The sequence below is a fragment of the Monodelphis domestica genome, chromosome 4, assembly GCF_027887165.1.
Source record: "Monodelphis domestica isolate mMonDom1 chromosome 4, mMonDom1.pri, whole genome shotgun sequence".
NCBI lineage: Eukaryota > Metazoa > Chordata > Mammalia > Didelphimorphia > Didelphidae > Monodelphis > Monodelphis domestica.
Genome location: NC_077230.1, coordinates 378,450,503 through 378,476,411, shown reverse-complemented (window position 1 = coordinate 378,476,411; position 25,909 = coordinate 378,450,503). Strand labels below are relative to the sequence as shown.

The 25,909-nt window shown below is 51.0% G+C and overlaps 1 protein-coding gene across 9 annotated transcripts in view; it reads right to left on the bottom strand.

The window, feature by feature from the left end:
* Positions 1–25,909, bottom strand: part of AHDC1 (AT-hook DNA binding motif containing 1) — a 95,922-nt gene that overhangs the window by 5,592 nt on the left and 64,421 nt on the right. For 6 of the 9 annotated variants that reach the window (XM_056795449.1, XM_056795451.1, XM_056795450.1 and 3 more), the window contains 3 exons: positions 24,781–24,916; positions 24,593–24,627; positions 19,198–23,982 (listed from right to left, as the gene is read on the bottom strand). In XM_056795449.1, the coding sequence (XP_056651427.1) occupies positions 19,241–23,908 (4,668 nt within the window). In that variant the 5' untranslated portion in view covers positions 23,909–23,982; positions 24,593–24,627; positions 24,781–24,916 and the 3' untranslated portion in view covers positions 19,198–19,240. Of the gene's footprint in view, positions 1–19,197; positions 23,983–24,287; positions 24,403–24,592; positions 24,628–24,780; positions 24,917–25,909 lie in introns of all 9 variants that reach the window. The other 3 variants (XM_056795456.1, XM_056795457.1, XM_056795452.1) reach the window with 2 other exon arrangements.

Sequence of the window (25,909 nt, the reverse complement as noted above, 5' to 3'; positions counted from 1 at the left end):
GTGATCTCAGTGCCCAGCAGGCAGCTTCTCAGCTGTGCCAGGCACTGGGGGGGGGGGGCCTCAGCCTCCCTCCTCTAGCCCACTCCCCCACAGTGAGTCCTGTTTCTCCACATGCAGCTGGGCACAGGGGGCCAGGGTCAGGCACTGCAGGGCAGCCTCTGTGGTTGGGGTACGGGAGGGAACGACTGGGGGGGCGTTAGAGGTGAGAAGGTGAAGAGTGGAGGAGCTCTCGTGTCCCCTGGGGAAGGAGGAAGGAAGAATACAGGCCGTCCTCTCATAGAGGCTGCACACCTTATTCTCTTAGAAAGGAAAAAAAGAACCTGGGTATACAGCATACCAATTCTAGGCCACACTAAGCTATATGGGTTGGGGGGATGGGGGGCAGAACAGGGGAAGTGGTTTACATTTGGACCCGTAGAGTCATTTGCCTTTTCCTCAGATCACAAGAGCAATGAGGACATCACTAGCACCTTCAGTCTCTTCAAGCCCGACACCCATCTCCCAATCACCAAACCCAGGCATCGTTTCTGTGCCTTCATCCCCTTCGCCCTTCATCCAGGAGCTGATGCCCTGTCACTCTCCAGCTACCTGTATGGGCGCTCCGGGCAAGCAGCAGGAAAAATCCCAGGAGGAGGGGGGAAGGAACAGACTCTGAGGAGGCCAAGGGAAGGATTAAGGTAGGGCCAGGCAGAAATGGAGCCCACCTGGGGTCCCATCACCCTGGGGGCAGGACCTGGAATGCCTGATGGCTTCCCATTTGAACTAATTATTCTTGGCCTCTGGATGCTAATGCTCAGTTGTTTCTGCCTTCTAAAGGAGAACAAGGGCTGTCAGCACCCTCTACATTTTATCGCCCTGGGGACAGGATCCTGCCCTAGTTAGAAATTGGAACCCCTCTTCCTTTCTGAAACCTTTTTTTCTTTCTTTCTTTCAAGGCTTCCATGACAGCTACATTGGCTTGGTTCTTCTCCCAAGTCTCTGATCACTCCCCTCTTGGCTTTCCTGCCTCTTCTGGCTCTCTCATTGTAGGTAGGCCCCAAAGATTGGTTCTTAGGCCTCTTATTTTCTCTTTGTGCTCTTTCAGAGATCTCATGCTTGGCAGAGCTACCGACCTTATCCTAACAGTTTTTTTTCTCTGCTTGTCACCCTCCGTTAGACAGATACCCTTACCTTGACAGCTATTCCTTCACTCCTCTGGCTTCCTCCAAGTCCCAGCTACAACCATATCTTCTACAGGAAGCTTTTTCTAGACCCCATTAAGGCTTGTGCCTTCCCTTTGTTGATCATTTCCAATATATCCAGGAGAGCTTGCTTGTGCAGGTGTAGACTATAAGCTTTTTGAGGGAAGGGACAATGTTTTTGCCTCTCTTTTTATGCCCAGTGCTTAAGACCATGCCTAAGCAATTTTTTTAAACCCTTATCTTCTGCCTTAGAATCAATACTCTGCATTGGTTCTAAGGCAGAAGAGCAATAAAGGCTAGGCAATGGGGGTTAAATGACTTGCCCAGGGTCATGGAGCCTGGCAATTAAAAAAACAACAACCCCAAAATACCTATTCTTGAATCAATAATAAGTATTGATGCCAAGGCAGAAGAGTGATAAGGGCTAGGTAATTGGGGTTAAGTGACTTGCCAAAGGTCACACAGCTAGGAAGTATCTGAGACCCTATTTGAACCCAGGATCTCTTGTCTCCAGGCCTGACTCTCTATCCACTGAGTCACCTAACTACCACCCTGGCACATTTTTTTGTTGTTCAGTTGCTTCCATTGTGTCTTACTCTTTGTGACCCCATTTGGGGTTTTCTTGGCAAAGATACTGGAACGGTTTAATAGCTCATTTTATAGATGAGGAAACTGAGGCAAACAAGGTTAAGTGATTTGCCCAGGGTACCCAGCTAGTGTGAGGCCCCAGTTGAACTCAAGGAGATGAGTCTTCCTGACTCCAGGTCTGAAACTTGTGCCATCCATTTGCCTGCCTGGCATATACTAGGTGCTTAATAAGTGTTGACTGATTATTGTCATCCTGTGTTCGAACTGGCACCTCAATGGAGATATGTACATCCATAGCTCCAACTATTTCCAGCAGGGGAATGGCTTCCAAACCTCTATTCCCAGCCCTAACTTCTACCCTGAGCTCAAGTCCTACATCTCCAACTGGTACTAGATCTCTCTCCCCCCATCTCTGCACCTCACCCCCTGGGTATTTCCTGTCAAATTCAATATGTCCCAAACTACACTCACCCCTTCCCCGTTCCCCCAAACCTGCCCTTCTCAACTTCCCAATTTCTACTGAGTTTCCTGGTCTCTTCAGGCTATTTTTTCCTCCTCCATGGAATTTTTGTCCTTTGTGTCTTCGGAATTCCACGCTTGAGAGGTTCCTAATGCTCTTGGGCTGACTTCCTTGTCAAATTTTGGCCCATGGGATTCTCCCTGTCCTTAAAGAAGCCTTTCCTGATTTTCTTAGTTGTTCCTGCCACATCCCCCTCACCCTGGCTATCCCTGAACATCTTGCCTCCCCCATGAGAGTATGGAAGCTCCTTGAAGGCAAGAGGGACTAGCCTCGATTTGGTCTTTGGACCCCCAGCAGACCAGCACAGTGCCCGGCCTTTTCAGGTGTGGATTGATCCCATCTTCTTCCTAGTCATAGATAATGAGGATGCTAATGGACATTTAGATGAAAATTTCACGTCTGCCAAACACCTTCCGGACATCATCTCCATTGATCCTAAACACAGCCCTCTTAGGAAGATGCCATTATCATCACCACTTTACAGAGGAAACGGAGGAGCCAGAGAGGCAAAGGGATCTGCCCAAGTTTACACAGCCGGTGTCAGAGGTAGAATTTGAGGCGGGTCTTCCAGACTCTAAGTCTGGCATTCTATCAACTCACTACCTTACCTGCCACACACTGCACCCCCCCCCCCAACCCACTGTCTATGATCCAGACTTAGAAGCTTCCCAGAGGAATCCTCCAGTGGATCACCAAGTCTTTTATAATCTGCTCACCATTTGTGTCCTCCTTTTGATTCTCAAAGCCATCACCCCAGTAAAGATGCTCATTACTTTCACCTAGACTACTATAAGAGCTCCTAGGTGCTTTCTTTTTTATTATTAACCCTTGCCTTCTGTCTTAGAATTAACAAAAAGTATCGTTCCTGTGCAGATGGAAAATTTGCCACACCTGAGCCACATTCCCAGCATCCTTTTAAGTTATGTCCTCATTTTACGTAAGGATGCTTGGGAGATAAATTCAGCTGAGACCCATGCTGCTACGGGGGCTCTTTTTTTGGAGCTTGTGCTTTTGGTAAAGTGCTGCAGGTGTGAGTCTCTGGCTCTCTTTGCTCTGCTCACTTGACTGAAAGAACCTTTTTTATTTTCCCTCTCTTTTGATTTATTAGTAAATTATTATATATAAAATAATAAAATATTATTATTATTGATTTATTATTTAAAAACCTATATATTTTAAATACTAGGAATGTTTATTCATTTTTACTCCTACAGTCACAAGGCAGAAGAGTGGTATGGACTGGACAATTGGGGTTAAGTGACTTTCCCAGGGTCACACAGCTAGGAAGTGTCCGAGGCCAAATTGGAACCCAGGTTCTCTTGACTTCAGGCTTGGCTCTCTATCCACTGAGCCCCCTACCTGCCTCCCACAATAAATTCTTAATATGTTTCTTTTGTCACTCAAGAACTTTGTCATCTGCAGCGTATGGGGATGCTCAAGGCTAGCTTTCTATCGCTCATTCCACTGTCAGTGGAGAAGCTCATTCAAACAAAGATAATTTTTGTATTGGGCTCACGCTTTGCTTCTCTCCTGGCTCTGGCTCTCTGGCCATCTTTCTCCACTATTCCCTAGCAGCCTTCTTCCCCTGGAAGATGCCTTGGCCCTTTCAGTTCTTTCTTCTAATTGGCCAGTTATTTCCTGAGCCACCATTTTAAGGAAGTGCTCAGGCCAGCCATGTTTGCTCCATTCCTTTCCTGATTCTTCTCTTCCCTCTCCAGACTTCTTTCTCCACAGTGGTCCCCATGGATACCTTCTCTTCCTATCTTTTATGTGTCATCATGCCCCGTTAGAATGGAAGCTTCTTGAGAGCAAGGCCCTTCTTTCTGTATTCTCAGGGCTCAGCACTGGGTCTGGCACACAGTAAGTGATTAATAAATGCTTGTTGACTTGACAACTTTAAGGTTTACCATGCTTTCACTGCATACCTACTGTGTGGCAGAGGCCCTACAAGTTCTAGTAACCCTATCTGACAAGTGAATTAACATTGAGTCTCTGAGAGGCTCCGTGAGCTGGAAGTTGAACCCAGGACTCTGGACTTCAGGTCCTGTGCTCTTCCCACTATACCACCCTACCAGGTTATGTTGGGGCAGCTGGGTGGCATAGTGGATGGAGTACTGGACCTAGCATCAAGAAGATTCATTTTCTTGAGTCTAAATCCAGCCTCAGACACTTCCTAGCTGTGTTACCCTGGGCAAGTTACTGCATACTGTTTGCCTCAGTTTCCCCATCTATAAAATGAGTAGAAGAAGGAAATGGCAAACCACCACAATATCTTTATTATATTGACCCTGGGCAAGTTGCTTCACCCTGTTTACTTCAGTTTCCTCATCTGTAAAATAAACTGGAGAAGGAAATGGCAAAACCACTCTATCTTTACTGTATTGACCCTGAGCAAGTTTCTTCACCCTGTTTGCCTCAGTTTCCTCATCTGTAAAATAAGCTGGAGAAGGAAATGGCAAAACCACTCTAATATCTTTACTGTATTGACCCTGGGCAAGTTGCTTCACCCTCTTTGCCTCAGTTTCCTCATCTGTAAAATAAACTGGAGAAGGAAATGGCAAAACTACTCCAGCATCTCTGCCAATTTCTTGACCCCAAATGGAGTCACAAAGAGTCAGACATGACTAAATGGACAAAGTAATGTAAAGTTATTTGTTTAGAGCTCAGGAAGTACTTTTAGTGACAATGGGTTTATCTCCCAAACAATGGCTGTTTTAGGCTAATAAATTGGCCTCTAAGATGCTGCCCACAGCATCCAGGGCAAAAAACCCTGTGTTGGTGAAATGCTTTGAGAACAACATCTGGTCCTGTAGTCTAATGGAGAGGCTTCGTGCTGGGAGTTAGCAGCCCTGGGCTCTAATCTAGGTTCTGCTATTATCTAGCTGTAGGATCTCAGGCAATTCAAAAGTTGTGTCAGCTAGGCACAGGACAGTGCATGAGAGGCAAGTTATTTTCCCCTTCTGTTTCTCCATTTCCTCATTTATAAAATGAAAGGGAAAAAATTAAAAAAATAAAAATAAAATGAAGGGAGAATCAGTTGGCCTCTGAGGCAGCTGGGTGGTACCATGGGTAGTGTTGGGCTTAGAGTCAGGACGACTTGAATTTAAATCCAACCTCAGATACTTCCTAGCTGTGTGATCCTGTGCAAGTAACAACTTCTGTCTGCCTCAGTTTCCTTAACCATAAAATGGAGGTCACAACAGTACCTACCTTCTTGGATTGTTGTGAAGATCAAATGAGATAACATTTATTAAAACGTGTTTAGTACAAGCAGCTAGGTGGCTCAGCACATGAAGAGAGAGCCAGGCCTAGAGATGGGAGGTGCTAGGTTCAGATTTCCTAGTTGAAGGACCCTGAGCAATCACTTAACCCCCATTGCCTAGCCCTTGCCACTCTTCTGCCTTGGAACTGAAACTTAGTATGGACTCTAAGACAGAAGGTAAGGGTTAAAAAAAAAAAAGTAGGGCCCTTAGAACATAGCATATCATGCCCACCTCCTGACACAGTACAGTCTGAGACTTTTTGAATGGCTTGACTGGCCAGTGTGGAAACTTCTTCCTACTTTGTACAAGGACCAGATGTTGATCTCAAAGCATTTGACCGATACTGGGTTTTGCCCTGGACACTGTAGGCAGTATGTTAGATTTGAACCCAGGACCTCTCATCTCTAGGCTTAGTTCTCTATCCACTGAGCTACTTGACTTAGCTATCATCTGAATATATCACGTTTTAAGGCCCCTCATGGCTCTAACATTCTAGATTCTGAGGTTTCCTCAGATTTGGTATTTGGTGTCCAAGGGCTCCTCTAAGCTCCAGCATTTCATTCTAAAACCTCTCCTACCTCTAATATTCTGGGTTCTAAGGCTCCTCCCATTCTGGGAGTCAAAGATCCCTTCTGGCTCTCATATTCAGTGTTCTATGGTCCCTTACAGACCTGACACTCTGGGTTCTAAACTTCCTCCTCTGGTTCTGACATTCTCTGTTCTAAGGTCTCTCCCAGCTCTGACATTCTCTGTTCTAAGGTCTCTCCCAGCTCTGACATTCTCTGTTCTAAGGTCTCTCCCAGCTCTGACATTCTCTGTTCTAAGCTCCCTCCCAGCTCTGACATTCCCTGTTCTAAGGTCCCTCCCAGCTCTGACATTCTGTGTTCTAAGGTCTCTCCCAGCTCTGACATTCCCTGTTCTAAGGTCTCTCCCAGCTCTGACATTCTGGGTTCTAAGGTCCCTCCCAGCTCTGACATTCTCTTTTCTAAGGACTCTCCCAGCTCTGACATTCTGTGTTCTAAGGTCTCTCCCAGCTCTGACATTCTCTTTTCTAAGGGCTCTCCCAGCTCTGACATTCTCTGTTCTAAGATCTCTCCCAGCTCTGACATTCTCTGTTCTAAGCTCCCTCCCAGCTCTGACATTCTGTGTTCTAAGGTCTCTCCCAGCTCTGACATTAAGCTCCCTCCCAGCTCTGACATTCTGTGTTCTAAGGTCTCTTCCAGCTCTGACATTCTCTGTTCTAAGGTCTCTCCCAGCTCTGACATTCTCTGTTCTAAGCTCCCTCCCAGCTCTGACATTCTGTGTTCTAAGGTCTCTCCCAGCTCTGACATTAAGCTCCCTCCCAGCTCTGACATTCTGTGTTCTAAGGTCTCTTCCAGCTCTGACATTAAGGTCTCTCCCAGCTCTGACATTCTCTGTTCTAAGGTCTCTCCCACCTCTGACATTCTGTGTTCTAAGATCTCTCCTAGCTCTGACATTCTGGGTTCTAAGGTCTCTCCCAGCTCTGACATTCTCTGTTCTATGGTCTCTCCCAGCTCTGACAGTCTCTGTTCTAAGGTCTCTCCCAGCTCTGACATTCCCTGTTCTAAGGTCCCTCCCAGCTCTGACATTCTGGGTTCTAAGGCCCCTCTTAGCTTGGACATCCCATGTTCTAAGATCTCTCTGACATTCTATGTTCTAATATCATGTGGTCTAAAGCCCCTTTTGGCTCTACGATTCTGGGGAGCAAAAAATGTCTTCTTTCTTACAACAGGAAGTAAGGCTGCTATAGATAGGAGGGGGGAAGGCTCGAGGTGGATAAATGGCCTGAGGCCCCTTCCAGTTCTTGATCACATACCAAAGAATCTAGTGAAGATACCCCTGAAATGGTTTCTTTTGTTGGCTGTGTGGAGGACTGAGTCACTAAATAGAATTCTTGCTATATTCTAGCTTCTGGGCTGAAACGAAGAGATTTCTTCCTCCCCCAAATTTCGAGGGGAATTTTCCAAGTCAAGTCAACATCTGTTATTAAGAACATTTTTTAAAGTTCCCACTTTGCATCAGGCAGGGGATGTACAGAGGAAGATAAGCAAGAATCTCTGCCCCAGGGACTCCCTGGTTAGGAAAGAAAGGACATACCCAGAGTTAAAGGCTGAAAAAGGGACATATCAGCAGAGCAGAATAATTGTTGGATCAACCAAGTAAGGGATGAAGTAATCATAGAGGAATAAGCTCAATCAAAGAAAGCTTCTTGGAGGAGGCAACTTGTATTTGTCAGACCTGTTTTCCAAAATAGATCAAATGTTAACAGTTGAGGAATTATTAGTTAGGAAGAGACCTCAAAAGAGAGAATGTCAGAGGTCTTAAGAGTAATGAATCCTGGGGCTGTGAGAGGCCATAGAACATAGAATGTTAGGGCTGTGAGGTTTCTGAGAACACACATGTGGAAGCTGAGAACAACCTAGAAACCATCTAGTCTGTCTTCATTTTATCATGGTATGTGACAATTAGGAAGAACCTTAGAACACAGGATGTGAACATTGGAAGAAGTCTCAGAACATAGAATTTTATAGTGAGAGAAGGGGAACCTTAGAACACGAAATGCGAGAGCTAGATGAGCCTTAGGACAAAGAACATCAGAGCTAGAGGGACCTTGAAACAGAGAATGTCAGAGCTGGGAGAAACCTTAGAACAGAGAATGTCAGAGCTGGGAGAGACCTTAGGACAGAGAATGTCAGAGCTGGGAGAGACCTTAGAACACAGAATGTCAGAGCTGGGAGAGACCTTAGAACCCAGAATGTCAGAGCTGGGAGAGATCTTAGAACAGAGAATGTCAGAGCTGGGAGAGACCTTAGAACAGAGAATGTCAGAGCTGGGAGAGACCTTAGAACAGAGAATGTCAGAGCTGGGAGAGACCTTAGAACAGAGAATGTCAGAGCTGGGAGAGACCTTAGAACACAGAATGTCAGAGCTGGGAGAGACCTTAGAACACAGAATGTCAGAGCTGGGAGAGACCTCAGAACCCAGAATGTCAGAGCTGGGAGAGACCTTAGAACAGAGAATGTCAGAACTGGGAGAGACCTTAGAACAGAGAATGTCAGAGCTGGGAGAGGCCTCAGAACAGAGAATGTCAGAGCTGGGAGAGGCCTCAGAACAGAGAATGTCAGAGCTGGGAGAGGCCTTAGAACAGAGAATGTCAGAGCTGGGAGAGATCTTAGAACAGAGAATGTCAGAGCTGGGAGAGACCTTAGAAAAGAGAATGTCAGAGCTGGGAGGGACCTTAGAACCCAGAATGTCAGAGCTGGGAGAGACCTTAGAACCCAGAATGTCAGAGCTGGGAGAGACCTTAGAACAGAGAATGTCAGAGCTGGGAGAGGCCTTAGGACAGAGAATGTCAGAGCTAGAAGAGACCTTAGAACAGAGAATGTCAGAGTTGGGAAAGACCTTAGAACAGAGAATGTCAGAGCTGGGAAAGACCTTAGAACAGAGAATGTCAGAGTTGGGAGAGAGCTTAGGACAGAGAATGTCAGAGCTGGGAGAGGTCTTAGGACAGAGAATATCAGAGCTGGGAGGGATATTAGAGATTATCCCATTTCAACTTCCTCATTTTACCCATGAGAAAACTGAGGTTGTAAGGGGAATGCTATGCCCCCAACAGATTAGTGGCTGATCCAGTATAAAAACAGGTCTCCCAATTCTCAGATTGTCAGTCTAGGAATTCCCCTGAGAAGAGAATCCCAATTGTTCTATAATGACAAGGGCATTCGATCTTGGTAATCAGAAAGCCTGGTTTAAAAATCAGTTTACTCATCCACAAAATGGGCATGAAATAATCTGACCCCTCCCTACTGAATTCAATAAGCATTTATTAAACTCCTATAATATAGAGGAAGCTCAGAGGTTCAGTGGGTAGAACATTGGACTTGGAATCAGGAAGAGGAATTCAAATAGTTCTGTAGACACTTACTAGCTGAGCAACCCTGGGAAAGTCATTTAACTTGTCTGCCTCAGTTTCCTGAAAAATGTTAAAAAAAAAAACCCTCTGCCTCAGTTTCCTATAAAATGGGGGGGGGGGTCATAATAGCACCTATTTTCCAGGGTTGTTGTGAGGATCAAATGAGCTCATATTTGTAAAGCCTTCTGCAAACTAAAAGTGAATGAATGCTATTCACTGATCCAGGCACTACACTAAGAAGACAGGAGTACAAAAGACAAAAACAAGCCAGTCCCCTGCCCTCAGGGGGGTTTACATTCTACTGGAGATATACAACCTGTAGAAGACTATTACAAGTAAATTCAAAACAATTCAATGCTGGGTTTGGAAGACCTTTTCTTTTTTTAAACCCTGACCTTCTATCTTAGAATAAATACTTTGTATTGGTTCCAAGGCAGAAGAGCAGAAAGGACTAGGCTGTGGGGGTTAAGGGACTTGCCCAGGGTCACATAACCAAGAAGTGTCTGAAACCAGATTTGAATCCAGGACCTCCCATCTTTGGGCCTGGCTCTCAGTCCACTGAAGCACCCAGCTTCTCCCCTTGGGAAACCTTCTTGAAAGAGGTAATCCTAGAGCTGGGCTTTGAAGGGAGCTAAGATAGCCAGGAGCTGGGAGGGAGGAGTAAGAGCATTCCGGGCATGGGGAATGTCCAAAGACAAAGAGACAAGAGATGGTGTAACAAAGGGGCCAACCTGGCTAGACCACAGAGTAGATGAAAGAAAAGGGGACACGCATTTATGAAATGCCTACTGTATGCCAAATACTGTGCTGAGCATTTTACATCTATTATCTCATTTAATCTTGAAAACAACTAACCTAGAAGGTAGGGGCTTTATAATCTCTATTTTACAGTTGGGGAAACTGAGGCAGGCAGCAATAAAGTGACTTAACCAGGGTCACACAGAAAGTAAATATCTGAGGTAAAAAGGGTAAGTGACTCAGGTCTTAATGACTCCAGGCCCTATCCATTGTATCACTTAGCTAGGACAATAATATGTAATCAACCTGGAAAGATAGGCTTCGAATGCTAAACAGAGGAGTTTGTGTTTTACACTAAGAACAAAAGGGAACCACAGTAAGTTCTTGAGCCTGGCAGAGCTTGGTGAGACAGGTGTCCATCTGGAGGAAATGAGATAATCTAAGCAAAACGTTTGTGGGCAGCCAAGTAGTGCAGGGGATGGAGCACTGAGCTTAGAACCAAGAAGGCTCATTTTCATGAGTTCAAATCCAGGCTTAGATATTAGCTTGGCAAGCATGGAAAGCCAGCTAACCCTATTTGGCCTCAGTTTCCTCATCTGTAAAATGATAGGGAGAAGGAAATGGCAAACAACTCCAGAATGTCTGACAGGAAAACCCCAAAGCAGGTCAGGAAGTCAGACATGACTGAAACTACTGAATAATAATAAAAGTAAGATGTTTTGTAACTGTAATAATTTCTCAGCACAGCAATGTGAGGTCAAAAGAGGAGGTTAATATATCTAGGAGGTTCAAGCATAAGGACAACATGGTAAAGCCAATACTTAAAGACCTGTGCATCATCCACCACAGGTAGCTGCCTCATCCTGATCTAAAATATGCAAGAGGGGGCAGCTGGGTAGCTCAGTGGATTGAGAGCCAGGCATAGAAGAGGTCCTGGGTTCAAATCTGTCCTCAGACAATTCCCAGCTGTGTGACCCTGGGCAAGTCACTTGACCCCCATTGCCTAGCCCTTACCACTCTTCTGCCTTGGAACCAATACACAGTATTATAAGGATAATTTTTAGGGTGGAGCAATCTAAAGTACACAGTACTGATTCTAAGGAAGGTAGGGATTTTAGAAATTAAAAATTAAAATATGCAAGAGCTCCCCATTGCCTCAAAGATCAAATCCAAACTTTTCAGCTACAAGTCCTGCCTTCTGCAAGAAGCTCCTCTCATCTTCTCAATCTCAGTTCCTTCCCTTTTAGAACAGCTCCATTTATCTTGTCTATGGCTTGTCTGTACATAGCTATTTACATGTCTCTCCCGTTAGACTGTATGTTCCCTGATGATAGAGACTTTTTTTTTTCCTTTCTCTGTATCTCCATTGCTACTATGGTACCTGGAACATAGTAAGAGCTGAAATGCTTGCTGACTTGGCTTTTCAGCCTGGCCACAAGCTGGCTCACCTAAGCATTCCCTTGATCCTCAACACCCAAATGACATTCTGGTCAGACTGATCTCCTTCAGGACTCACCACACAAACAGGGCTCTTTTCTGCCCCCATAGCTTATTGGTCCTTCAAGGCTCAGCTCCAAATACTTCTCTTCTAGAAAGTCCTCTCTGATTCTGTGTGACCCTGGCCAAGTGATTTAAACCTGTATGCCACAGTTTCCTCATCTGTAAAATGAGCTAGAGAAAGAAATGGCAAACCTCTCCAGTATTTCTGTCAAGAAAACCTCAAATGACACATGCATTGTTGGTGGAATTGTGAACTGATCCAACCATTCTGGAGGACGATTTGAAACTATGCCCAAAGGGCTATAAAACTGCATGATCCTGTAATAACCACTGCTGGGTCTGTATCCCAAAGGAATCAAAAGGGGAAAGGACCTACATGCACAAAAATACTTAAGAATAGCTCTTTTCGTGGTGGCAAAGAATTGGAAATTGAGGAGATGTCCATCAATTGGGACATGGCTGAACAAATTATGGTATATGTTGGTAATGTACTGTCAGAAACAATGAGCAAAATTATTTCAGAAAAAGAAAAAAAGAGGGGCAGCTAGGTAGCTCAGTGGATTGAGAGCCAGGTCTAGAGATGGGAGGTCCTAGGTTCAAATCTAGCTGTGTGACCCTGGGCAAGTCACTTAACCCCCTTGGAGCCAATATGCAGTATTGATTCCAAGATGGAAGGTAAGAGTTTAAAATTTTTTTTTAAAAAAGAAAGAAAGATCTCCATGAACTGATACAGAATGAAACAAACAGAACCAGGAGGACATTGTACATAGTAACAACCATATTGTATCGTGATCAGCTGTGAAAGACTTGGCTACTCTCAGCAAAGATCCAGGACAATACTGAAGGACAAAGAATGCAATCCATATCCAGAAGCAGAATTGGAGGAGGATGCAAATCAGAGCACACCACCTTTCACATGAGTTTATTTATGGTTTTATTGGGGGATTTTGGTTTTATATGAGTATTCTCTTACAACAATGACCAATATGGAAGTGAAAAAAAGAAAAAAGAGAAGAAGAAATCCCTAAATGGGGTCATGAAAAGTCAGACACATGTCAACGGCCCAAGGGCAAGGACTGGCTTCTTTCTCTGTCTCTTTGTACCCCCATCCAGCCACGATTGGCTGGGCAAAGTAGGGGCTTAATAAGTCCTCAGCGATTCTCTCTCTCTCCTATCCTTAGCCTGGCATCACAGGATATGGGATCAAAGAACTCAGTCAGTTTTCATCTCAGTTTGAGTCAGGTAAAATGCGACAAGTTAATCCAGTAGAGGGTGTGTGTGTGTGTGTGTGTGTGTGTGTGTGTGTGTGTGTGTGTGTGCGCAGAACCCAACCCCAAATCCACTGCATTCCAAAGGCACAATTTGCATACTGGCCTCCTAAATTAGGGGTGCTGTGGGTAGCTGCTGGGACTGGACTCAGTGATTTTAGATAAGCATTCTTTTTCTTGAGTTTTAATGCCTGTGGGGCTGAATCCTGTGACCTGCTCCTCCCATCCAATTTGGGCCCAGGCTTCCCAGAGGGCACTCCCCAACCCTCCACTGGAACAGGAGTGCTCAGCTTGGACAAGAGGGGAAAGGCAGCACAGGGTTTTGTCTCCCCTGTCAGACTGGGGGCTACCCAAACGCTTACAACCTAGGTATATACCATCAGCAACTTACTTCCTCATCCTCACTCACCTCCCCCTTATTCAGTCAGCAACCAAGCCCTGTCATTACTACCTTTGGTTTCCTTGCTGTTGTTCAGACTCTTCATGACCCCATTTTGGTGTTTTCTTGGCAAAGACGCTGGAAGGGTTCACCATTTCCTTCTCCAGCTCATTTTACAGATAAGGAAACTAAGGCAAATAGTATTAAGCGATTTTGCAGAGGGTAACACAGCTAGAAGTGTCTGAGGCCGCATTTGAACCCAGGATCTCCCAACTCCAGGGCTGGCTCTCAATCCACTGTGATACCTCCCTGTCCCTACTCTGTGTATGGTCAATAGCTGTCCCTCACACCTAGAACACTCCCTCCCCATCTTCTCTTGTGCTTACAGGCTTCCTTCAAGTCTCTGCTAGTGTCTTCCATCTTGGGATCATCTCCAACTGATGCTGCATGAATCTGCTTTGTGCAGTTGTTTGCATGCATGCTGCCTCTCTCGCTGGACTATGAGCTCCCTGAGGCGCTGGCCCAGGTTTTTGCCTTTTTCTGGTATCCCCAGTTCTTTGCATGCAGCAGATACGTCATCAGTTTTAGTTGCCTGACTATATAGGTGACAGAGAGACTGGATCTGCTTCCTTTCCAGAACAGTGCCCGGGCTGTGTGGCCACCAGCACAGAATTGCAGGCTGGGAAAGGCTATCCTGGACCAACCTCCCTTGGGCCTTCCCTTGAAGACCTCTAGTGAGGGGGCCCTGCTCCTTCCTAAGGGAGCCCATTCTACTTCTGGAAAGCCAAGAAGCTCTGTGTGACTTCAGCCCACATCTGACCCTCTGCACCTTCCACCCATCACCTACGATTTGTCAGGCACTGCAGCAGGAGGTAGGGATTCAGAGTTTGCATTCTATGGTGGGCATGTGGGGGGGTGGCAGAGGACGACATGCACACCTTAACCAATCTACCTATCAACAGGCATTTATGAAGGTCCTACTATGTGCCAAGAACTGGGCTGAAGACATAAGGACGAAAGAGACATAATCCATGCCCTTCACAAGATCAGTGTATTCAAAATAGATAATGAATAAATATAAAACATCCACCCATTGCTTCTACATCTGCCCTTTGGGGACAAACAAAACAAGTCAAATCTCTCTTCTATTTCACGGTCCTTCAAATACTTGAAGAGAGCTATTATGGGAACCTTCTGTTCTTCAGACTAAATACCCTTGGTGCTTTCAGGTTCAGGCTCATTTCGTCTAAACCCAAGACCCATCGCCATGTTGGTTGCCTGTCCTTGGACCTGCCCCAGATTATCAATGTGGCCACTCATAATACTCCAGCTGGGTATCTCAGTGGGCAGAGCACTGGGTCTGGAATCAGGAAGATGGCTAGTCCTAGATACTACCTAGCTGTAGGACCCTGGGCAAGTCACTTAAGCTCTGTTTGCCTTGCTTTCCTCAATTGTAAAAAAAAAAAGAGATAATAATAGCACCGTACCTCCCAGGGTTGTTGTGAGAATCAAATGTGATAATATTTGTAAAGTGCTTAGCCCTGGCAAATAGCAGGCATTATATAAATACAAGCCATTATTATTTTTGTTGTTATTAGGTTTGGTCTGTCTAGGGCAAGGCACAGTAGAACACCTTATTTGTCCCTGAAAGTGATGGTTCATGTAATATAGCCTAAGATCCCATAAACTTTTGTTTTGGTTGCCATACCACAGCTATAGATTTATATGGAGCTTGTGGTTCACTGAAACCCCCAGATCTTTTTCATACACACTGCTACCTAGACACATTTCCTTCATCTTGAACTCAGGAAGTCGATGGTTTTAATTTGAGTGTGAAGCTTTATATTTATTCTTATTAAATTTCATCTTTTGAGATTTGGTCCAAGGTCAAGGACTTTTGGGGTTCCATCCCTTCCATTGGGTCCATTATCCATCCTGCCCAGCTATGATTTAATGATCAAGGCACCCATGTCTTTGTAGCCAGCCCACATGATTGATTAAAGGGTTAAGCAGTAAACATAGGGCCAAACACAGATCTCAAAGGCTTCCATTAGAAACTTTCTTCTCAGATGACCCTAAATTACTGGTAACCAGGCCTCCCTTTGGTTCTGATCATTCAAGTACTTAGTTCCATGTCCTGTGAAATTGGAATGGCACATTTCATAAATTTGACCCTAAAATGCAGCATTCTTGCCCAATAAGGTGGGCTGAGAGGTCATAAGGACCAGGCCACGGAGGGAGCAATGAGAAGCCACAAGATCATGAGGGATGGGCTACACATGTGGTGCTGAGAGTCCACTAGGAAGGAACCAGGAAGACCTCCCAGGGAGTTGGATTTAAACTGGCAACAGCAGAGATGGTGAGCGGACAAAAGAAGGCGTTTCCTCACTATGAAAATATGGCCAATGAAGTAAAAGCATTTGCATGGGACAATTTGATTCAGAGGCACAGAGCTGGGAAAGACCACCTCCTAAGAGCCAGAATGATCAGGAACTGGGGCAGGGCAGGACTGACCTTGAGGAGGGTTTGTTCCTTCTCTCTGCCTAAGTTTCCCAGAGATTCCTAGATGTATAGTGCTGGCCCTTCCCTATTTTCCCCTCTATTCCCATCTCAGTCTCAGAGCCTCAGTCTGGGAGCCATCTCAGTCAAAGGAGTCTTTGGACCCTGCTTTCAGGCTGGGGTCCAGAGAAGGTCTGAAAGCCCCTTTTCCATCCTTTCACTGAACCCTGGCACTTATCCCAGAAGCCAAAGTTCTCAGAGATTACAGCCAACTCGAAATTCCCAACTTTTTTTTCTCTGAAGCAACTAGCCCTTTAAACTTAGGCTCATTAGATGTTAAAACTGAAAAGACCCTTGGAACATAGGTTAAAGCTGGAAGGGGCCTTAGAACATAGGAATGTCAGAGCTAGGAAGGTCCTTAAAATACAAAATGTCAGAGCTTGGCGAGACCTTAAAAACCAGGATGTCAGGGCTTGAAGAGACCTTAGAATACAGGATGTCAGATCTGGGAGGGCCCTTAGAACAATGAATTTTAGAGCTGGAAGGGGCCTTAGAAGAGAGTGTCAGAACTGGGAGGACCCTTAGAACAACAACAAAAAAATCTCTTAGGACAGAGAAAGGAAGAGACTTTAGGAGGCAGAATGTTACAGATGATAAGGACCATAGAAAATAGGTCAGATATAGAATGTTAGAACTGGAAAGGCCCTTAAACCCTAGAATGTCAGGGCTGGAAGAGAACTCTAAACTCAGAATATTAAAATCATCTAATCTCATTGCTTCGTTTTACAGAGAAGGAAACTAAGACTCAAAGACTGGCTGGAGGTCGCCCAATGACAGAGCAGAGAATAGATCCCAGCTTCCTGTGGCCAGTCCACTGCACCCAACATCTTGCTGACATCATGGTCCATTGGGCTTAAGTCCTTTGCTGGCACTCTCACTTCCTCAATTAATTCTCACTCTCCCCGGCCTCTCAGCCCCTGGGAAAAAGCCTTATGAATCCAGACACTAAATTATCCCCATTTCCCAGACCCATACAAACACGGGGAGGTTGCTGAGTTGCTGAGCCATAACTGCTGCCTATTTGCAGTATGGGGTGGGGATGAACAGGGAGCAGGATGGGGAAGCTGGATGCCTTCCCAGGTGCCCCTGAGCCAGGCTCTTCACTGGGCAACTTCCTTATTTGGTTTGACATGCTGTGACTTGCCATGAGGTCAGACACCCCCATATTCCAATGTAAGAACAAGGACCCAACAGACTGGGCTTTCTGATCATTTGGCTCTTTTGTATTATCTAGCAATCTTTTCCCTCCCTCTCCAAAAGAAGGGTGAAAAGTTGACCTTTTTAAAGCCTAAATGAACATCTCTCCCCAGCCTGCTCTTGGCCTCTGCTACCAAGGGCCCCCTGCCAGTGGGCTCCATTTGGAGCTCAGGGAAGGAGAGCTTATTTTGACATTGGCTTGAGTTAGAAAGAAGAGAGTAAATCTGCTACTGTCCACCCTCTATCTCCTTCCTGATCACTATGGCCCCCACAAAAAGTTATGTGATCACTCTCAAGCAAAACAGAAATGAATGTTGGATTATCTGTGATTCTGGATTATCTGGGCCATTGTTCCTCCTCCGCTAGGATGGATCATGAGTTGACTGGGTGGAATGGTAGGTTTTGGGTTTTGGTTTTTTCACCTCATAGGCATTAGGGAATCTGGGAAGAATAGGTGGGGGCAGTGAGAGCTTGGAAGGGGAGTCTGGGAGGGCATAACTGAGACTTAAGAGCACCAAATCACTCCTAGGTCAACTGGTCCCGTGGTTGTCTTAGATCTTCTAGAGGGGGAAAAAAACCCCCAAATACCAAACACCCGGAAAGCAAACTTGAGGATATAGAATAGGGGTTGGGAGCAAGGCCAGGTTGGAGTCTCTTGGCTCACCTTTGGTCCAGATCCAGAAAGGTATCTTTTGAAATGTTTTTTTAGTTTTTTAAAGCCCCACCAGGAAGGCACTTGGAACTTTTTAACAGCTGGATGTGCCTATTGTCTGGCCTTGAATAACTAGACAATCTATTTGTCCATATTTTTCTCTCTGTCTCTTTCACACACATACACTCACACACACGTACACAACAGAGCTACTGGACATGCCTATTGGGTGGCTGTCTTTTGTCGTGGTATAGGATTCCTTGGGCCCTGACACCATATTCTGAAAGCTCTAGGGTCATTATGTCGACGCTAGATTTGTATTTTATTTTATAGAATGGGTTTTGCTCCCTTTTTGGTTTATTTTATTTAAAAAACAAACTAACCATAAACTCAGAATAAAAAGCAAGGGGAAGGGGGAGGATATCATGATACCCTTGCTCCCCAAACTTCAGCTTATGATATCAGTTAAACAGAGAACTTGAAAGACCTTCAGGAACACTGAGAGACAGTGGGGCATTGCTCATGCTGTCTATCCTCAGCTGTCTGACCTTGGGTGGAGGGGGCTGGGCACTCGAGGCCTGAAAACCTGCCTCGTCCAGTTCTCCCCAGCCTGGGCCTTCCCATGATGCTCCTTTGCTGGGATGGCTATCCGGAGTGTGGGAATGACAGCCGTCTTTAGGGCAAGCCCATGAGAGGGCTGAGTTTGGGGTTCCTGCTCCCTATCTGCAGCACTTGGCCTAGATCCTCATCGCTGAGCCTTCATCCCTAGGGCTCACCCTCCATCCTTACCACTGAGCCCTCCTTTCCAGGACTTACCGTAGGTCCCCCTGCCACTCTATGTCCTGAGCACTGAACCTCCTATCTCCTACCCCATCACCAGCATTTTGTATGAAATCATGACTATTTGGCTCAACGGACTTTCGTGGAGCCAAAAGAGTTTCCAGGAAATCATTACTTTTACTGGGAAAGCTCTTAGCCGCTACATCCCACTCCTGTTGAGCCCATGGGCACATGGGCTCAGAATGACCTTTACTTCAGACTTTGACTTATCATGCAAATGAAGACTGGGGACCCCTTCAGGTACTGGGGTTCCCTAGAGAGATTAGGGGGGAGAACCCGTGTCTGAACTAGCCAAGGCTGGCCCCCAATCTTAGTGGGAAAGTCATCTTGCCCAACTTCTCTTCTTCACCAAAGATCTCCCCTAAGACCCCCCTCCCCTTCCCCTAGCTGGTTGGGCCCCTTGTCTCCCCAAGAATGTCCAAGGACTCCAGCCACTGCTCTTGGCTCCCAACAAGGAGAGGCTAAGAAGACCCGGGTTCCTCCCTCCCCCAAATGCTCTCTGGGATGACTTGCCCCCCTCCATTCTTCTTTCCTCAGACCTCTCCCCTCCCCATTCCCCTGCCCCACCCCCAACTCACCCTGTTAGAAAACCTCATTGTCCAGTTGGCACTTCAGTTGGCACTACAGGGAGGTGACGGTGAAAGTGTCCTCAGGGTGGGGCTCCCCCATAGGCCCCAGGAAGCCGCTCTTCGGGGCACCCCCCAGGCCAGGGTGGCCCTGCGGCACAAAGCTGGGGTACCTGTATGTGTCCTGCAACTGCAGCATGGAGTCCCTCGGCACAGGCGACAGGGTCAAGTCACTTAGGAGCGGGCAGCCGTAGCCACCTCGGGGGGGACCCGGGGGCCGCACCATCTCCAGGGGCTCCTTGTCCCCTTTGGGCGTGGCTGGGGGGCTGGTGAGGTGCGGGGCATTGAGGCACGAGGCCTCCGTCCTGCCCAGGAAGTCAGCCAGCAGCCCCGACCCAGCCTTGCCCTCGTAGGGTGGGCTGCGTGCTGCGGAGCCCGGCGGGTACCAATAGCTGGCACCTTTGCAGCTGGGCGAGTCGTAGTGGGTCTGGCCGAGGGGCAGGTCCCGGCAGCTCAGGTGGGGGGCATGGCCGAGGCCGGTGCCCTGAAGGCCATGTTTAAGTGGCTCGCAGGCAGGCAGCTTGGCCGGCCGCAGGTCCTCTTTGAAGGCCAGTGTTGGCGAGCAGTTGGGGGAATAGGCCTTCTGGAGGCCCGAATCGAACACTGTCTGTGGGCCCGGCGTGCCCAGGGGGTGGCCGAGGCCGGGGAAATGTTTGCTGTCCAAGTCCGGGGGAGGGCCCAGGCTGGGCGAGTCGCAGTGGAACCCTTGGCCGAAGGTGCCGTCCGATGGTGTGGACGGATTCATGGAGTAGGGCCCGATGTAGTCACACTGATCCCTCTCCCCCACCCCGAAGGCCCGAGACTGCGAGGGCAAAGGCGACATGCTACTGTCCCCGCTATAGTAGTCCAGGCCCAGGTCTGGGCTGTCCTGGAACAGGGGGTTGACCGGCTGCGGCTTGGGGATGAACTTGGCCTTCGCCCCGCCCCCCCGCTCCTTCTTCCCCGAGCAGGCCCCACCCCCCCGGGCCCCCCGGGGCTGCCTGGGTCCGGTGCTCCGCTTGGAGGGATAGGCAGAGGAGGCCGTGGCCGGCGACGAAGACGACGAAGAGGAGAAACCCAAGTGGGAGGCCTCGAACAAGTCCACCTTCTTCCGCCGGCCCCGGCCAGGCTTGGAGCTACTCTGGAAAAGGACGGTCTGGTTCCAGTTGTAGCCGGGGGCCGACGACGCCTCGTTCCAGTCCATCATCAGCTTCTCCAGGCTCGACAGGCTGGACTGGCCTTCGCTGGAGGAGGCCTCGCTGTTGGCCCGCCGGTAGCCCCCCGTGGGCTGGTTGAACTGGGTGCTGTCGGAGGACGACTCGGAGAAGGTCTCCGACACGGCCGTCTGCTGCTTGGCCTTCTGCGGGGTGTAGTTGGAGATGTCCAGGATCACGTTGGGCTCGTTGATGTGACAGTCGAAGCCGGGGTTATAGAGCTGGCTGAAGGCCTCCGAGGTCCAGTCCAGGCCTCCGTAGCCCTGCCGGAAAGGCCACTGAGGTGCTCCCGCGAACTGCCGACAATTCTCGGGGGAGGGCTGGAAGGAGGGGGCGGCGGTGGCGGCGGTGCTCTTGGGCACCATGTACCCCCCGGGGGAGACGGTGCTGGCGCGGCTGTCGCAGCGCAGGGGCGTGGGGGCCGAGCCAGAGAAAGGGGCCGCCTCGGAGCTGTTAAAGAAGGAGGCTTTGCCCAAGGGCAGGCAGGGGCCTGCTGTGGGCTGGGCATAGCCAGCACTGTGGGCGCTACTGGGCGAGGCGGGGAGGCTGCTGCCGCTGCCATAGGCAAAGCTGCAGTCCTTGCTGTTGGCACAGTCTTGCCCCGAAAAGGGCTTCCCTGGTGGGAACACGCCCTGGCCCGCCGCATAACCGCTATACTGGGGGTAGGTCCCCGCTGGTGGGTGGGCAGTGGGCGAGCGAGCCACGGCCGAGGGCGGTGCCAACTTCGGAAAGGCCTCGGTGGCCCGACAGTCCGATGCGGCCGGGGTCACCCCGTAGCCCGCCGCCCTCCCTGGAGGAAAAGCCTGGCGGGCGGGCAGGACCGGCTGGAAGGACGGTTCTGTCCCGGTGCCACCCCCACCGACGGCTGGGTTGGCCTTGGCCCCCCGGTTGGAGAAGGCGGCCAGGCCCCTGCCCTGAGCAGGCAGGGTGCTGGTGGGGGGCCCCGTGTAGGTGCCCGATGACTTGCGTGACTCGGGCCGGGAAGCGGAAAGGGCAAAGTCCAGCAGATCCGAGGAGTCATCTGAGTCCAGCAGGGAACGGAAATAGCCCGTGAAGAGGCTGTGGCGCTCCTGGCTGAGCTCTGCCTGGGCTGAGGGCGTACCCGTCCCGTAGTACCCACCCCGGCCAGAGGCACCGCTCTCTAGGCCAGATGACGGGAAGGCCCGGGCCTCGGCCCCCTGGTAGCTACAGTTTCGCCCGGCCTGGCTCCCGGGGTGTCCGTGGTGGGGAGCCCAGGCGTTGCCCTTCTCCCCAGTCCACTCAGCGCCCCCGTCCCCAAAGCTCTGACCCCCAGGGGTCTGTTCTGGGAACAGCGTCCCGTTCTTCCGTGCTCGCCTTTTCCGTTTGGGCTTCCCTCCCGCATCCACTTCTACCCGGCCCCTCTTGCGGGGGTGACCCAGCTCAGGATGGCCCATGCCCGCTACCCCGGCTGCTGCCACCACCTTCTTTTTCTTCCCAATGCCCTCGAAGAAATCGCTGAAGGAGCAGCGGGCAGCCTTGGCGGCGTGGCCGCCACCCCGCCCGCCAAAGCCCCCCGCCTTCCCACCCCGCCGGCGGAAGCCCTGGACACGGTGCAAAAAGTGGGAGATGCTCTGGGTGTCGGGAGCCTGGTGCACGGACTCCGGTTCGCTCGGGGTCCAGCAGCGGGGCGGGGAGCAGCGGCCCGCACACTGGCTCTGGCGGTTCAAGAAGGCCAGCTTGGCCAGCACGTCCGAGTAATCGGCCTTGCTGTCGTTGGCGTCGGCCGCGTAGGAGGGCTGCGGGGAGGCCAGTTTCTGCTTCCGCCGCCGCCGCTTCTTCACCTCGGGGGTGGGCTCCTTGGGCTTGCCGGGGCCCAGCAGCAGGTTCTTGGGGGGGCGGCCCCTCTTGCGCTTCAGAATGATGGGCATCTCGCCAGGCGGGAACACCACGACCACGTTGCGTCCGTTGTTCTTCATCTTCAGGAGGGGGGTGGGCTCGGCCGACACCCGGACCCCCAGCTCCTTGCCCTCCACGTTCAGGCTGCTACTCAGGGAGGACACTTTGTACGTGGTCTTGTTCCGGCGCCCGAGGGATACGGGGATCTTGGCCATCTTCACCACCATCCGCCGAACGCCCCGGCACTTGCCCTTCCGGGTGGGCACGAGGGGTCGAGGGGCCCCGGTGTCCGGCTCCGGGGTAGGGACTGGGACAACAGCTGGTGGGGGTGGCACGGGTTCTGCCAAGGCGGCCGCCAGGCCCACAGGCATGGGCAGGGGCAGCAGGCGACCTTCGGGGCAGGCATCTGCCTTCCTGCCCCGGCCCGCCTTGCGGCGGCGGCACAAAATCTTTGGCTTATCAGTCCGCCGCAGGGCGTACTTGGGGTGACCCTCGGTCCCCAGCGGCCCTCGGGGAGGGCACAGGTCCAGCCGCAGGGGCTCGGGCAGCGGGCAGCTGGCCATCGGCGGTTGTGACTCTAGGTGGTGGCTGGGGGCCTCGAGCAGCTTGGGCAGGGGGTCGAGGCTCTGGGGGTCAAGCAGCTGGGTCTCGAGGGCATCGGGCAATGTCTCCAGGGCCTGGAGGGCCAGGCCCGGCAGGCCCAGGGGGTCGGCCAGCGGTTGGAGCGGTGGTAACTCCAGCGTTTCCCCAAGAGGCTCTAGCACCTGGGGATCCAGGAAGCGGGGCTGCTGGTCCAGGAGCTGGGGCTCGGGTTCGGGGGACGGAGGCTCCAGGGCCTGGGCCTCGAGGAGCTGAGCCTCAGGGCAGGCGAGGGAGGCCAGCTCGCTGAGGATGTCGGCATCGGCCAGCTCAGAGTAGTCGGGAGCGTCAGGCTCCGGTTCCTGGGGGAGGCCGGTAGCGGCTCCGGGGCTCGTTCCCTGGCCGGGCTCGGGGCTCCCCCTCTGCTCAGGCTCTGCCTCATAGAGGGCTCGCCCGGGTCTCTCAGCCTTGCCATGTGGGGTATTCCGCTCCTCGGGACTTCGGATGCTGTTGGCCAGGCTGGGTGAGGAGAAGAAACTATATTGAAGATCGCCGGGGGGAGGAGCTGGGGGCCGGCTCAGCCGCAGGCCCCCGCAGTCCAGGTGGACCCCGCTGTGCTGCAGGTCCTGGGACAGTCGCGTCAGGTCCTTCATGATGTCGATAAGCTGCACCACTGGGTGCAGGTTCACCCGCCCGTTGCCCCAGCGGCGCTTGGAGCCCCCCCCGCCGGGCACAGGGCAGCGGGCGTGAGGGAAAGGCCGGGGGGGCACCGGGGGGCGGGGGGGCAGCAGGTCGTCCCCCTTGGAGAGGAGCGGTGGGCGCCGAGTACCGGGGTCCCCTCGGGGTGGTGGATGGGGATCCTCGGGGAAGGTTCGGGAGAAGGCCTTGTTGGGCGGGCAGGCAGGGGACCGAGCAGGGAGCAGGGGCCGGGGGCTGGGGGAGCCGCCGGGGTAGTACTTGGGCTCCCGGAGGTAGTCGGGCGAGCTGCACACGGCACTGGAGGTCACCACCAGGCCCTGGGGCTTCACACGCATCCTGAAGTTGTCCTCCGAGGGCCACCGGGCGGGGCCGGGACTGACATGGGGGTCAGGAAAGCCGAGACACAGACCTGCGAGAGACAGGGCGAGGGCCGGGGGGGAAGGGGTCACCGCGGGCACGTCCGGGGCGAATCCTCCCGTCCCCCTCCTTCGGCCCTCAACATCCATCCCAGGACCCTAGACCTCGGCACCCTATCAGCCCCCCCTCTTCAGACCCCCAACCCAGAGACTGTTCACAGGCTCAGAACTGGAAGGAGCCTTTAGATAGGTCAGCAAGTCCAAATGCCCCATTTTGCAGATGAGGAGACTGAGTTCAGAGCTTCAGAGACTGGCCCAGGGTCACCGAGCTAGTAAATGTCTGAGGTGGGATTCGAACCCAGATTTTCCCGACTCCGGGTCCAGCAAGTACTCTCTCTCCTATGAAGTGCCCCATCCCTGGTACTTAATCCTCCCCAGTCTAGAATCTGGCTTCTCCAGATCACCCTAAGACCCTGGAGGAAGAGCAGAGAAGTTGGAGTTCACAGCACCGCCCCCTCCTCCCAATCCTTCCCCCAGGTACCTCCCCAGGTACCCCAAACCCCAGGCCTCAGGCGCTCAGCCCCGCACCGAGGGCTGGGATCCACTACCTGCCCCTCCCTTGCTCAGGTCTGGGTAGTGGCCCTGGAGGAGAAAAAAACTCACCCTCTGTGCTGCTGGGGCTCTGACAATGGAATTTTCTGTTAGAGAAAGAAGAAAGAAAGAAAAACACCCTGAGTTCCCCGGTGGCGCCCCCACCCCCACCGAGCATCGGAGGCTCCTCCAGTCCCCACCCCCCCACCCCCCAGGTTCCCGGTTCCCCATCTCCCCCTCCCCCCAGATGTCCAACTGACCTGAAAGAGCGATTATGCCCTGGAGTGAAGAGATCCGAGAGAGAGTGATGGATTCTCTGGGTGTGAGTGGTGTGTCTTGCCACCTCAGAGGGGAAGCTCCTGGCGAGGGCCCCAGGCCAGGGGGAATGGCCAGCACCTAGCGGAGCAGGAGACCTCAGCATGGGAGGATCTCAAAGGACCTTTTCATCCCCCCTCCCCCAGGGGAAGCAGGTATTTCACGGCACCTCCTCGTGCCAGGCAGGACTCACCTATCGGGGCTAATGAGGGACGGAGGGGGCCAGGGGACGTGGATCCTGCAAACCCCACCACACTCCAAGCGCTTCCCTTTGTTTGTGTCTCAGACCTCCCTCCCTGGCCCTCCCCACCGCAATATCCCCCTCCTAGGGAGGCTGCTGCCAAATCGCAGAATCAGGCAGGAGCTTTTCTGCCCTGACTTAGAGATGTCATCCCTCTTTCTAGCCCCATCTCTGGCTAACAAAAGGCCCAGACCTAGATAATGGAGAGGAAGGAGGTGAAGGAGGCCAGGATGAGAGCTGGCCGGTGGGAGAATGGCTGGGGGTGGGGGTAGGAGGGTGGCACTTGGCCCACGCTATGGATGTGCTCAGTCGGAGGGAATTCCAAGCATGGAGAGGAGCCTCCTGCTTGCTCGGCTCTGCCTCTGATCCCAGCCCCACTCCCGGCTCCCAGCCCAGTGCTTGGCCCTGACACAGACCCCAAATCCCTGCTCCTGGCCCTCAGTCTTCCATCCCCTCCCCCCCAGCCCCAGTGCCTTTGGAACAATGAGGGAAGGGAAGGGAAGAGAAAGGAAGGGAAAGGAAAGGAAGGAAAAGGAGGGGAAGGGAAGGGAAGGGAAGGGAAGGGAAGGGAAGGGAAGGGAAGGGAAGGGAAGGGAAGGGAAGGGAAGGGAAGGGAAGGGAAGGGAAGGCAAGGGAAGGGAAGGGAAGGCAAGGGAAGGCAAGGGAAGGGAAGGCAAGGGAAGGCAAGGGAAGGCAAGGGAAGGGAAGGGAAGGCAAGGGAAGGGAAGGGAAGGCAAGGGAAGGCAAGGGAAGGCAAGGGAAGGCAAGGGAAGGCAAGGGAAGGCAAGGGAAGGCAAGGGAAGGCAAGGGGAAGGGAGAAGAAAACCTCCCAG